General features: G+C 38.1%; 1 protein-coding gene across 3 annotated transcripts in view; it reads right to left on the reverse strand.

Moving 5' to 3' along the window:
• The window catches only part of cpeb4b (cytoplasmic polyadenylation element binding protein 4b), an 82957-nt gene that overhangs the window by 16970 nt on the left and 51081 nt on the right, over positions 1-14906 (reverse strand). For all 3 annotated transcript variants that reach the window (XM_048603726.1, XM_048603728.1, XM_048603727.1), the window contains 4 exons: positions 6214-6387; positions 5792-5881; positions 3525-3643; positions 3290-3404 (listed from right to left, as the gene is read on the reverse strand). In XM_048603726.1, the coding sequence (XP_048459683.1) occupies positions 3290-3404; positions 3525-3643; positions 5792-5881; positions 6214-6387 (498 nt within the window). The remainder of the gene's footprint in view (positions 1-3289; positions 3405-3524; positions 3644-5791; positions 5882-6213; positions 6388-14906) is intronic.

The raw sequence follows: 14906 nt of genomic DNA on the forward strand, positions 1-14906 counted from the left end.
TTGTTTTCGCTGAAGTTCAGACGAATGAGGGGGCATCTCATACAGACTTATAAAATTCTAGCAGGACTGGACAGGGTAGATGCAGGGAGGATGTTCCCAATGGTCCAGAACCAGGGGTCACAGTTTGAGGATTTGGGGTAGTCGACTTAAGATGGAGATGAGGAAACATTTCTTCACCCAAAGAGTGGTGAGCCTGTGGAATTCATTACCACAAGAAGTAGTTGATGCCAAAACATTGAATGCATTCAAGGGGCGACTAGGATCAAATGTTATTGGGAGAAAGCAGGATTAAGCTATTGAGTTGGATGATCAGCCACGATCGTGAAGAATGGCAGAGCAGGCGCAAAGGACTGAATGGCCTCCTCCTGCTCCTATCTTCTATGTTAACTATTTACAAGACATGTCAGGATTGATAGGATGCTCATGCTTGCGCAATAAACACAAACTACAGAAGATACTATAAATCTGAAAAAATACAGAAAATGTTAGAAAAACTGAGGAGATCTGGCAGCATCTGTGGAAACAGAGTTAACCTTCAGTCCAGCATGACTTCAAAACCCGTTCCAACCTGTTTAGTTTGTCCAGCATTTTCAGTTCATTCTCCATCTTGCTTAGAGGAGTACTACTCCAACAACACTCAAGAAGCTGACACCATTCAGCACCAATCAGATCACCTGCCTGTTTGTGGACATGGTGCCAGTCACTCCCTTCACCACCAACACGCAACAGCAGCAATGTATATCACATACAAGATGGCACTGCTAAAATTCACTAAGGATCCTGAGACAGCACCTTCTAAACCAATGACCAGTGCCATTTCAAAGGACAAGAGCAGCAGATACATGAGGACGTTACCAACTGCAAGTTCTTTGCCAAGCTCCTTACCATCCTGACATGGAAGTATATCACTGTTCCTACACTGTTGTTAGGTCAAAATCCTGGGACACCACCCCTACGAGCATTGTGGATGTACCTACACCAAATGGACTGCAGTAAAATCAAGGAGGCACCTCACCAGCACTTCAAGTGCAATTAACAATTCTACACCTGAATCAAAGGAAAAATTCCTTTCTGTGACTCGTGATTTCCCTGTTCACTTCTCCTTCACTATTGGTGCTTATGCCTTTGATTGAAGAAGATATACCAAGACTCAAGCTCTAGAATTTCTTCCCAAAATCTCTCCACCTCTCAATAAAACCTCAAAATCCATTTTTTTGATCAAGCTTTTAATCACCTCTGTTGATAACTAGTTCACTGCCCTTATAGTACTTTTGCTGCTGAATTATCCTCTGTAAAACACCTCAACATATGTTTTCCTATTTTAAATGCAAGCTGCTGTTCAATCCTTTTGTTATCACGATTTCTGATTCCTATCACTTATTTCCAATGTAGCAATTATATAGTAGAACTTGGTTTTAGAACTTGAGATAAGAAACTCCAGGGTCAATTTTCCAACTGTCTGCTCCTACCAGATTTTTGTCTACAAGGTGCACACTACAGCACTTTCACCACTACAGCAAAGCTAAGCTCAATTTTCCAGTTATTTAAATAGATGAACAGATGTGGCAAGGCATCCATTGTTAAATAGCAAGTAAAATTCACAGAAGTCAGTCTGTAACAAGCATTGTTTCCCACTGGATGATTTTAAAGTGAAGCACATATCAAGGATTATGATAAGACATTTTTACTACTATTCCAAAGATTTCTTGACATTCCGGTCAAAGAGCTTTGCTATGTGACCATCTCATTTAAGTTTCCTCCCTACTGAAAGACCCAGTATACTGAATGGTCTCTGGCCCCAGAAAATTGTGTCTATGATACTTGGGGATCCATAGAAATTTCTTCTGGTAATCAATTCACCTTCCATCATACATTGCACAACTTTTAATTTTTTCACTTCTACCTCCTTAGGAACATTGAAGCAGGGTATTCAGCCCTTCAGCCTGCTACACAAATCTAGACCATGGCCAATCACTGACTTCAATGCCATTTTCCTGCACTATCCCCATATCCCCAATTTCATCAGTGTCTAGAATTCTATGCATCTCTGTCTTGAACATATTCAATGACTGAGATTCCACAGCCCACTAGGGTACAAAATTCCAAAATATTCACTCTTTTACTAGTGAAGGAATTTCTCCTCAATTCAGTCATAGTCTAACTGCATCAACAATTCTGAAACAACATCCAGAAATACAGTGATGATGCTGATTCCTTTCTTTACATATCTGGGGACTGTTCTATCACTTCAAAATGTGCTCACATTTATCCAGAACAAAGTTTCACACTCAAGATTTTATCTGCTAAGTTGGACTTTTTCTAAAGTACATTAAGCCATTTTAATTTCAAGTTGCACATTCCACAGCTAGGTTAACAAACATTTCTATGCATATAATTAAATGTTTCATTAGTTTCTTGGAAATGTTAAAGGATAATTGAAGTTGTGTCATGAGATTTGATAACTTATTGTGTTTCCTCTGGAAATACTCATTCTGCAATTTTCCTCAAGTTACAAAATACAAAGAAAATGACATCTTTGTTTTCTGAAAGAATGCAGCAAAATTCTATCCACAATTTTTATAAACTGTATTCACTGCCATCACGCTAACTCTATCTTGCAAAGCAGCCACATGACAAACTTCTAAAATATTTCTTTGGAGCTGAGAGTGGTTAAGAGATTGAGGGAACACTAAGAACTGAAACGAGCTCAGAGCTAAAATGCGCAAATCAGGTTGAATAAAATTATTTTGCATTTTGTGTACTCATTTTGTCTTTTTAGTATTAAAGTCCAATGTCTGCTGGCTTTTGATCTCAAAGTTTTCAGATTTAATTCTGTTCATATTAACAACCAAAACTGCTTCTGTAAACAAGACATGAAGTAATTATAGAAATTGCTGGAAAAGCTCAGCAGTCTGGCAGCATCTGTGGAGAGAAATCAGAGTTAACATTTCAGGCCCAGTTTTTCATCAGTTCTGAACAAAGGTCATTGGACCTGAAACATAAATCGGATTTCTCTCCACAGATGCTACCAGCCCTGTTGAACTCTTCCAGCAATTTCTGTTTTTGTTTCTGATTTCCACCATCCACATTTCTTTTGGGTTTTATGATGTAATTATATCCATCTCATTAAAATGAGAATAAATAAGTCTCTCTGTATCTTGGTCCAATTACCCGTCAACCTCTTAAGTAAATTCTACATATGGAATGCCACAGGAGATGGAATAATTCCAAACAAAAAAAAAATGACATTTTATATAATGGGAGTATTTCATTGCTCTTATTGGCTTACCAGCTCTCAGAGGCCTGGGGACACCACCTACAAAAATAGTTTTCCGTGGATCCAGTGGCTGCGAACCATCCATTACAAAATCACTATCGTTGAGATTCCATGGTCGTATTTGAACCTGTATGTTTAAAAATACTTACATTTACAATTAAACTTAAAATTCAAATATAATCCATTCTTAATTTAAGATGAGACTAATGTACTTTTGTTCTCATTGAGTTCGATGAGATCTACTCACTGGTTTATCCTTGATGGTTGGACTTGATACACAGAGGTATAGCTTTGCGTCCTCTTCAATGCAAGCATCAATTAAAGCCTGCACAGAACCTTCCTCCTGAAACAGCAGAAATGCATAGCCTACAAAATAAGAAGTAGTAGTGATTTATTAAGGTTAACTACTTTTGCTATTCATCTAGCTAGTATTTTACCTTTTATAAATAATCGAACATACAATTTTGGAATCACAAGTACCAAATGGGACAATTTTCACCTCTTTAATTAGGACTCATATACAATGTTGTTACATCTTGATAAAGTTAAAGTTCTGTAGTAATTCTAGTAAGCTACTAAAGAGATATCCCACAAAACGACACAGGGATCTGAAAACCGGACCTTCAGTCATCACAGACTAGATCGGAGGTTGCTGGTAGGGTTATCATCTTGTTGTATATAATTTTGGAAAGATTATCACTGGAACAAAATACTATTATGCAACGAAAACTATTTTGAGAATTGCATTAGAACATCATGGCATTAACACTTATCTACACCATGAAGCTACCCAACAGCTTTCCTTGACCATGTTTTCTTCCTTATTCTATATTTTAACTGTTAAGTTTTAAATTTTGTTGTAGTGTTTTATCAATTAGGAAATACTTTATCCTATGTTTTCTTTGAAAAAATTGTATCAACTTTTTTCTCCAAGCCTCCTTGATCCCATTATTGCACATTGCAGTTGGGGAAAATCTTCAAATTTAGTTTTGTAGTCAGTTTTCTTGAAGGCCAACAAGATGACCAAGACACTTCAGATTATTTTAAACCACACAAGTGATAAGTGATGGAAGTTTTGACATCAAAGCGCATCTTTCAAAATATCATGGAAGATGGTCACTAAATTAAAATATTGTTTGTGAATTGAAATTTTATAAAAATAAAGATGGAACAGAATGATGTATTTCCAAGTCAGGATAGCTTGAGGAGAAATTGGAAGTGGTGTATTCCCATGTGCTTACTGTCCTCGTCCATGTACCTGACAGACATTGCAGATTGGGAATACTGATTGAAGGTGTTCTTAGAGTTATAGAGTTTAACTGCATGCAGAGAAACCCTCAGCCTATCGTCTGTGTTGGTCACCAAGCTGGTCGTTGTAATACATTTTGATGATGGCACATGCTGAACCATGTTGTGCCGATGATGGAACAAATCAATGGATAAATGTTTAAGATGTAGCCATAGCATTTATCTAGTCTACTTAAGTTTTAGAACACTAGTGACCCTAGAATGCTAATTAAAGGGAAATTAGGCAATCTTACTGCTTTGACAATCAAAAGAATAGCCTTCAAGTGTGTCATGGAGCTGGGAGGAACACAGATGTAATCAAGAGCATATTAACTGAATTTGAAAGAAATGCAAATTTCTTTTAGTTAGCAGCCAGTTAGTAGGCTGCATCCACACAGAAAAACAGGAGGAACAGAAATCCAAAACAGACATGAGGCAAACATTATCAGTTACAAGGGATCTGACGTTTATTTAAGTGGCTGCCATATTTAAAAAATGAATTTAGCTGAGTCCTGATCTTATGCACAGAGCAGGTGGAGAAACATATCCTACATCAGTTTTACACACAAGAAATTACTGATGTTATTTCCTCCTTCCAACTCTTTGGATCTATCCAAGATTGTAGCATGATGGCACACCCTTCCAAGGCTCTGTCTGAAACTCCACTTTAATTAAACTGGTGTAACGGTCCTTATATTGTACACCGATAAGTAGCTTTCTTTCCTCCACCTGCCTATCTGGATAAATGGAATTGCATTTAATGTCCTCTAATGTCAATTAACCCACATGACCAATATATTATTCCGTCAACCTGCACCTCAATCAAGTGCCCATTCTCACTTTTAATCTTTGAGTCAGCACATGTAACACACCCAAAAAAAAAGCCTACCACATTCAGAGATTGCAAATAATATTTCATAATTATTCCGAGTTGAAACTACTGACCTACACCAAGATGTTGTGATAGTTCTGACTGTCACCTTAGTTAGTCATGTTAGTTTTGCAAAGTTTAGAGGCTTTAGAATTGATTCAAGTATCTGATTTTTTAAGGTAAATGCCTTACTTTGATAATCATTTCCTTTCATTACATGCAACAAGGTTAAAACAAAGATCAACAGAGCATTTGTAAAGACAATGAAGATTAAGACAGCTTTGTTCAAATGTGACTTCTCTCTCTCAATCATAGCATTACACAAAAAGTCAGGTGTCAGATCTAATTTGACTTACCTTTTGGTGGAAAGTATGACTTGCTTTCTGCTTTATGAGGCCAGTCAACAACCAGCGAACCAAAACGACGAAAGCTAGCTGTGATTTCATCTGTTTGAACAAAAATATGCTCAGTCTCTCCTAACTACGTGGATTGTTATTCTACAGGGGACGTAAAAAATATATTCTACATCTGTGAATATGGAAAAAAAAAGTAAAAGCAGACTCATTTCTTGACCGAGATCACTACTTAATCTTGGCATGCATGCACATTGACCCCCTTGCTTCAGTATTAAATATAACACAACTAAGGGAAATATGGACTTTTCCTTTCAATTTTTAAAAAAATTATGTGGTTTGTCCTAATATTAAATTGTCATAAAATATACAAAATATTTATTCATATTTTGAAACAAACTATTCTTGCGAAAATGCAGCACTACCTTCATCAATATCAGGTGGCAAGCCACCAACAAACACTTTACGGGAATATCGCTCCACTCGTTCACCATTTTGATGAGGAAAACAATGAGGAGAACTTAGGCCACTATGAAGAGTTTGATCACCGCGTCCATCATCAAGGAACCCATCTTCAACAGGGAAAAGTGATGAATGACCTAGAAAAAACAAATAGTAAACTATTAAAGAATTCACAAATGTTTTGTTTCATGTCAGGAAAGCACTTGTGCTGTAAAATTTGTCTTCTACCCATCAGTTACCCTTTCTTAAAACAGATGCATGGAAAACAATAATCGCAGTATACCTCGCACCAGTTTGAAGATTTCATATCTTTTCGTCATAGCACTTCAAAAATCTGCATATTGTTCGTATTTGGTTCACACAGAAACTTGCACTTGTTTCTAAGTATATAAATAACTTTATTTTGGAAAAGTATGGGCTAACAAATGAAAGTCAACAGGTATCTTTAAAGGCAAAAAGTGCTCAACCAACCTGATACAGCACTTTGGAACGATGAAGTAGTTCACGAAGGCAGAACAGTTGTTGTGTACACAGATTTACAATAGGAAGTTACAAAGAAGAGTAATACTAGTTCGTAAAAGTGAAAGCCCATTGGATTCAAGGGAATGCTGCACCATGGATATCAAACAAAGGGACTGAAATCAGAGACGTTAAAGTGGGAATGCACTTAAGTCTGACTGTGGTTTAAGAGGCAACGCAAGACCATAAGGCATAGAAGAAGCAGGCCATTCAGCACAACAAATTGACACCATAATTCAACGAGATCATGGCTCATCTGATAATCCTCAACTCCTTATCTATTTATCTATTCCTGGATTTCTTAAGAGTGTCTATTTTAGCATTGAATATATAATAACAACGCACCCTGTACGACCCTCTGCACATATTCACTACCCACCGAGTAGTCTTAAATGGATGACCCCTTACTTTGAGATTCTCTCTTCTGGTCCTAGACTCTCTTGTAAGATGAAACAACCTTGCCACACGTACCCTGCCAAGTCCCCTAAGAAACTTGCATGCTTCAACAAGGTTGCCTCTTATTCTACATTCCAATGACTACACACCCAACTTACACAATCTCCTCATAAACTAGTCCTCTTGTATCCAAAATCAACCTCGTGAACCTTCTCTGAACAACCTTCAAAGCTAGTATATCTTCCCTTGAATAAAGGGCTCAAAACTGTTCACATTATTCCAGTTGTGATCTGATTAGTGCCTTATGTTGTTTTTAAACAAATCCTCCCTATTTTTACATTCCATTCCCTTTGAAATAAAGGCCATTATCCATTTGCCTTCCTATTACCTCCTGAACATTGATGCTAGCTTTTTGTGATTTATGCATGAGGATTCTGAAATCCCTCTGGACTGTAGCTGTCTGCAGTCATTTTCCATTTAAATAATATTCAGTTCCTCTATTCTTCCTGCTAAAAATGCATTATCTCCCATGTTATTTTTAATTATTTTGCCCACTGACTTAACCTGCCTAAGTCCCTCAGCAGACTCTGCGCCTCACCACCTGCCTTTCTATCTATTTTGTATCATCTGTAAACTTGATTATGGTAGATTCACTCCCCTCACCCAAGTCACCAATATATATTGTAATTTTTAAAAAAAAAAATCATTTGTGGGATGTGGGCGTCACTGGCTGGCCAGTATTTATTGCCTGTCCCTAGTTGCCTCTGAGAAGATGATGGTGAGCTGCCTTCTTGAACTGTTGTAGTCCACCTGCTGTGGGTTGACCCACAATGCCATTAAGAAGGGAATTCCAGGATTTTGACCCAGTGACAGTGAAGGAACAGCGATATATTTCCAAGACATGACAGTGAGCAGCTTGGAGGGGAACTGGAAGGTGATGGTTCCATATATCTTCTACCCTTGTCCTTCTAGGTAGAAGTGGTTGTAGCTATGGAAGGTGCTGTCTGAGGATCTTTGGTGAATTTCTGCAGTGCATTTTGTACATTGTACACACAGCTGGTATTGAGCGGTGGTGGTTGATCCAGCACTGATACCTACGGCACTCCACTAGTTACAGGTCGGCATCCTGAAATTGCCCACCTTATCCCAACACTGTCTTCTATCCGTTATCTAACCCTTTATCCATGCTAATATACTACCTCAAACACCATATTACGTATTCTAAACGCTCTGCCGTTACATCTTTTACAACAGACTAACATTTTCCCCAATAACAGACATTAAGCTATTGGCCCAAAAGCTACCAGCTTTTTTGTCTCCTTTTATTTTGAAATATCCTAGAGATATTTAAGCTTCCCAATTGCTTTTTGTATCTAATGCAACTTCCCAATGCTGAGGAAAAGTTTAGAGTTGACAATGTAGGCATTGACAGATTGTTTCCATGATTGGAGCATCTAAAACATGGGGACACAGCCATAGGACAAGAGTCAACCACTTAGGACTGAGAGGAGAAATCTCTTCACTCAAGGCTTTGACACACTTCGGAATACTCTACTCAGAAGATAGTACATGCTGTTCGTATATACCGATAGTCAAAACTGACTGATTTAGGTCTCTTGATTTTGGAATGGGTAGGAAAGTGTAGTTAAGACTGAGGATTAGCCATTACAGTATTAAATGACAGAGTAGGCTAGATGGGCTAATTGGACTACTCCTGCTCAGATTTTTAATGTTTTTATACTCCTTTTTCTTTTCTCTCTCAAATGAAGAAATTGTGATTGCAATAAAAATAACTTCAGTTTTTTAAAAAAGTATTTCATCTTCAGAATTACAAAATTACCATTATACATTTTTCTATAATAATATTGAAATAGAATGGATTTCATCAACTGCCCATTTCAAACTTAATATATCTGGCTCATCAGTTCTGTAGCCACCACCATACAACTTTAGTCCACATGCAATGATGATAACGCAAATAAAATATTGAGAAATGAATGCTGCAGAATTGCTCTGATTTTCCTGAACTTCAAGTATAGTATTGAGCCAGCTCTCAAAGTATTTGTGTAAAATATGAAGTATGGATCTGCACTGGTCATTTACTTCATTTTTGATCTTGAATGTACATAATCTAGAAAAATAAACCGTTCGCATACTAGATCTGAGCAACATCTCCCAGCTAAGCAATGATGAGGACCAAAGTCACATTGCATGTGACATTCACTACAAAATCTCTGCTCTCACCAATGACTTCATCCCTTCTTGGGCACAAAAGCTGAACCAGATAGAAGATTACTAGGTTGCAAGCTTCGAGTCTGAACTAATCTTTAGACTCACTATCTACTATCATAAAAAATGGGTACTTTCATCTTAGTGACATGAACCGTCTCAGTCCCCCTATCTCAGCCAGTTTGCAAGCAAAACACATGTATGTGAGAACACAATATTTCTGGAGACAAAATAAAATTAACATTAGAAATAGTCAGGTCAGGTAGTATCTGTGGAATGAGAAACATTCACATGGTTGAACAAAAGGTCAGCTACCTGAAAGTGGAATTCCATTTTGCTCTCCACAGATACTACCTGATCTGATTATCTCTGGCATTTTCTGTCTTTATTTTCTTTTGCACGACTTCATCATTTGCAGACATGGTTCTCCTAGTGCATTTCCTAGCCTCCCAAAAATACAATTAAATTAAAATTCTGCCAGCTGTATAATTACAAAGGTACCCTTATCCAAAGTTCTCTTCCTTACTGACTGACATTGGTTCCCCCAAGTTTCAGGTTTCAATCCTTAGTTTAAATGCTTTCATAGCCTCACAAGACCCTATCTCTAACTTCTTTTCTGAGAAACTCTTGCATCAGTGTACTGAAATTGAGATGACTGGCCTTTAATACCACAGTTGCCATCCTTCATTCTTGGTATGACTAACCAGCAGACAGCTCTAACTTCTTTGACAAGAACTCTGTTCCATTTACTTGGGTTGTCTTGTGCAGACTTCCTCCCTTCCAGTAAACTTTGCAAATACCAGCTGTGCCTTCAGCTGCATAGATCCTCTGGAATTACCTACATTTCCACCCAAAGCGACGAGGATTCTGAAAGCAGGCTATTTAACTCAACCTGTTCTTGCTGGCATTTAACCTTCATTGAAGCAGAAAAATCCAATGTATGCACCTTGTGCCCATAAATTTAATACTTTTTCTTCAAACACCAATCATAACTGTTGACACAATTTCTGCATTAACTCTAGTAGTGCATTCCAGTCCGATAATTTCTTGTAAAAACATTTTCTGCGCTCCAAAACATTTCATTTCATCTTGTATCTCTGGATTTTATACATTTGGTGGAAATAGTCTGTTTATATCTACTTCATCCCATTTGTACACCTATCAACCAACCCAAGAATTGCTTGATTCAAATAAAACAGATCTTGTAAAAGCACATGCTCTTCAGCTCTCGTTTCTGCATTGTTTCTTTATAAATTATCCTTTTACATGATGTTCTGAAAAGCTTTAGATAGGAATTTCAGTTTGCAATGTTAGTATTTTAAAATAGAAGTGAAGCCTGTGAGCTAATCCTAACAGTCATAGCTGCTGAACATATTACCAATTATTTAGACCTAGAGAAGACAATAATTGGAAGATTCAAACCTATCAAGGGACTGTCTTTGTACAATTTAAATCTTTGTAAGATACACAAAACTGGTTCATACAGAATTAGATCTGTTTAAGTGTACCACATTGCCCTCTAGGCCAAATTTCCTGGGGATTTTTCTTTATATTCATTGAGAACATTGCAGTCAAGACTATTTGCTGACGAACGAAATTGCCTTCAAAAAGATGGTGGTGAGTTGCTTTCTTGAACTGAAGTCCCTGTAATGTAGGAACACTCAGTAAAGTTAGGGAGATCCAAGTTCTGAACCAATAATAGCAAATAAGCTTAAATTTTCTTTTCCAAAAGTCAGCAAGAGCGTGACTTGGAGGGAAACCTGTAAGTGGTGTTCCCACGTATCTGTGCCATTGACCTTCTAGGTGGTAGGGGCCACATGGTTTAGAAGCAGCTGTCAGCTGAACCTTGCCAAGTTACTGCTGTGCATCTTATACGCTTTGTACTACTGCTGGTTTGTGCCATTAATGAAGAGAGTAAATATTTAAAGCTCAGGATGGAGATGGAGTCAAGCTTTTTGACTTTAGTTGTCGCTAACTCATCCTGGGTGGTAGAGGGTAATCAGTCACACTCCTGACTTCCACATTATGGATGATGGATAGCCTTTTTGTTTGGGGTGGGGGCAGGCGCAGACTGATTTGAAATGAGAAAGGGAATGCTTGAGATTTTAAAAACAGCCCATGTACCAATTCCACAACCATGAAGAACGTGATGACAAGAGGGACCACATACAGAGTACAGGGATCATTTGATGCACCATTGTTAAATCTGATGGTTCTGAATACTGTGCAGTGATGATTCTCACTTCTAACGTAAATGATGGAAGGTTATGGGTGAAACCACTGAAGATGACTGGGCCTAGAACACCGTCCTGAGAAACTCTTGCATCAGTGTACTGAAACTGAGATGACTGGCCTTTAATACCACAGTTGCCATCTTTCATTCTTGGTATGACTAACCAGCAGACAGTTCTTAACCAGACTCCCATTGACTTTAATATCAGACTTCAAGAAGCTCTAGCGGAATTTAAGGCAGTCATTTTCACTCCACCTCTGAAATTCAGCTCTGTAGGCCACGTTTGAATCGAGTCTGTGATGAGGACGAGCTGAGTAGCAGGACCCAAACTGGGCAATAGCCTGCTTAGCGTTAGTAAGTGCCATTTGATAAGCAGCAACCACCACCTTCCAGTACTAAAAAGTGACATATAGCGGATGCTGGAAATCAAAATTAAAAATAGGTCTGAGTACTTCAGCACTTTGGCAACACCTATGGAAAGAGAACAATTAAAGCTGAGTGGAATATGTTGCAAAGAAGCATCACATTACACCTGAAATGTGAACCCTTTCTCTCCCTATAGCATTTGTTTTTATTACTAATGAGTTGTCTTCTTGCTTTGGATGGGGAAGAAATATTGCAATCTGAAAGCAGCTCAAAAGGCATATTTGCCATCTAGAAAAATCAGGATGCGTGAAGTCAGTAGCAATTGTATTGTCCAAGGATTAAAGCTGTTGGTAAATCCGAATTATCAGGAGTTATTTGATATATGCAAATTTCAAGCGACAAAGTCACAATATATTATCTAAAATAATTCAACAGTATTCCTAAGGAATACTGCAGTATTCAATTTAGATCTCTTCCATAATGCACAATTTTTTTTCCCACATTTGCAACACCTAATTCAACTTGTCAATGTTGTTAAGATGGACAGGAATAGTGAGTAAAGGGTGCAAATGTAAATTCTGACACAATTGCACAACTTATGTTCTGTTTATTGGAATGTCAGCTTTTATCTCAGAGGCAGAAATAAAAATGTGGAAAAGATGATTAGATTGTACAGAGCAATAATGTTCAGCTTTGGGGATCAAATTTCAGGAAAGATATCAAAAGCCAAAAAAGAACATAAGAGCTGGAAACTAGAAATAAACCAGAAAGTGGAAGAAATTCTCAGATCAGACAGCATCAGTCAAGACAGGTTGACAGGTAACATTTCTGGTCAATAAACATTGGCCAGAACTGGGAAAAGTTAGAAATGGAACAGCAAGTGAAAGTTTAGGATGTGAAAACTGATAATCTGCAACTATGATATTTACTTGTATCAAATTGTCAGTCACATAATTCAAAGAATTCAGTGAATTATTAAAGCACCTAGTATCTACTTATGCAGACTTAAATTCAATAGTACATGCATGTCTGGGCTCAAGTTAATGAATTTAAATGTATTGTAGTACACTTCCAATCACGTGTTGTCATTAAAGAACAAAGCTCAGTAAGACAGAGACAGAGCTTTATACTATTAGCTTGCATGCAATGATTGGATGATGACATAGTTAGCAAGTCTCTAAAGGGTATATCACACATCTGCAACAGAGCAGACTGGGAGTTGTATGACAGTAGAGTCATCTGATCTTCATTTCGTCTTCACATATGGAGAAAGCCATATTTTGAGTAAGTAATACGATATACCAAGTTGAAACTACAAACAAGAAGCTGATTCATGTCTAAGGAGTGTTTGGGCCCTTGGACAGCAAGGAGCAAGGAAATAAAAGATCAGGTGATGTATCAACTTGGTTGGATCACTCCTGTTTAGTTGGTAATAGAGGCCCCAGACTTCCAGAGACCTGTTATTTAAATTCTGCTGCCAGCTTGACTCTTCCATCAGCCTCCTACATGGGAGGCAAAGCCCAAAGAACCTCAAGAAACAGCATGTCAATCTTTTTCCTGATAGCTTTACAGCCTTCAGGCCTTTTAAGTTTATAATCTTAACATTAAAACCACAAGTGGAGGAGGTTAACCTTTACTGGCTTAGTCATTACTTATTGCTTTTCCTGCAACCCCCTTCTCTCCTCATTTTCAGACAGCTGCTGTTCACCATTCTGCCATTCATACCACCTCTAGACACAAGTTTTCCTTCCTTGTTCCTTCAACACTCCTTTTGACCTTGCACCATTTTGTCATTTAATTGATCCTTCCTTTCACCCATCATTCCTAAATTTCCCCAGTTCTGATCAAAGTTCAATATGGAATATTATATCTGTTTTCCTCTCAAAAGATGCAGATTCATCTACTGAGTATTAAGCATTTTGTTTTTATTTTAGAGATATATTGGCCTTGGAAGTTGCTGCACAAGTTCATCAGTCTGAGAGGGGTGAAAGAAGAGAAAAGATTGCATCAGCTAGAATCACTACAGAGTAGAGAAGATAAAAGGTATTGATTCAGTTATCACTTAAGTAATTAAGACAAAATGAAGAGAAATCATTTCACCTGGTGAGAGAAATCTAGAAAAGAAACTGAGCATATAACTAGCGAGACAACCTGGGAAATAATAGAGGTGTCTCTGAAGGTTACTTTTTCCTCATTCCCTCTTGGCCACTACACACCTTGAAAAATAACATTTTTGCATCTTTATTTTGCTTGGATCAAGTTTAAAGACTACCTTCTGCCTTTAAAAAAAACCCAAGTTAAAACAGGAAGCTCTGATCGGTAAAAGAATCATAGGATCTCTATACTGTGGAAACAGGCCATTTGGCCCATCAGATCCACAATGACCCTCCAAAGAGCATCCCAAGTAGATCCCTCCCCCCACCCCCACCATCCCTGTAACGTTTTGCATTTCCCATAGCTGACCCACCTAGCCTGCACACCCCTGGACACTATGGGCTATTTAGCATGGCCAATCCACCTAACCTGCACATCATTGGACTGTGGGAGGAAACCGGAGCACCCGGAGAAAACCCATGCAGACATGGGGAGGTTGTGCAAACTCCATGCAGGCAGACCAAAGGTGGAATCGAACCCAGGTCCCTCGTACTGTAAGGCAGCACTGCTAACCACTGAGCCACTGTGCTGCCCCAGGGATTATAATGATAAAACTTGTTCACCCAGAGGGTCTTGAGTGTTTGGAATTGATGGATTCTGTTAAGAAGTGAACCATGGCCAGCACAGGCAAAACGAAGTGGCAAAGCAATCCTTTTAAGCTATTTTAGCTAGCCTCTAACATATGCAACTTCTGTCAGAAAAGGAAAATTCACTGCTGACATTGACATAATTAACATCAATAAGTAATGTAAATATAAT

Source organism: Rhincodon typus, chromosome 12 (genome assembly GCF_021869965.1).
Source record: "Rhincodon typus isolate 14 chromosome 12, sRhiTyp1.1, whole genome shotgun sequence".
In the NCBI taxonomy this organism is placed as follows: Eukaryota; Metazoa; Chordata; class Chondrichthyes; order Orectolobiformes; family Rhincodontidae; genus Rhincodon; species Rhincodon typus.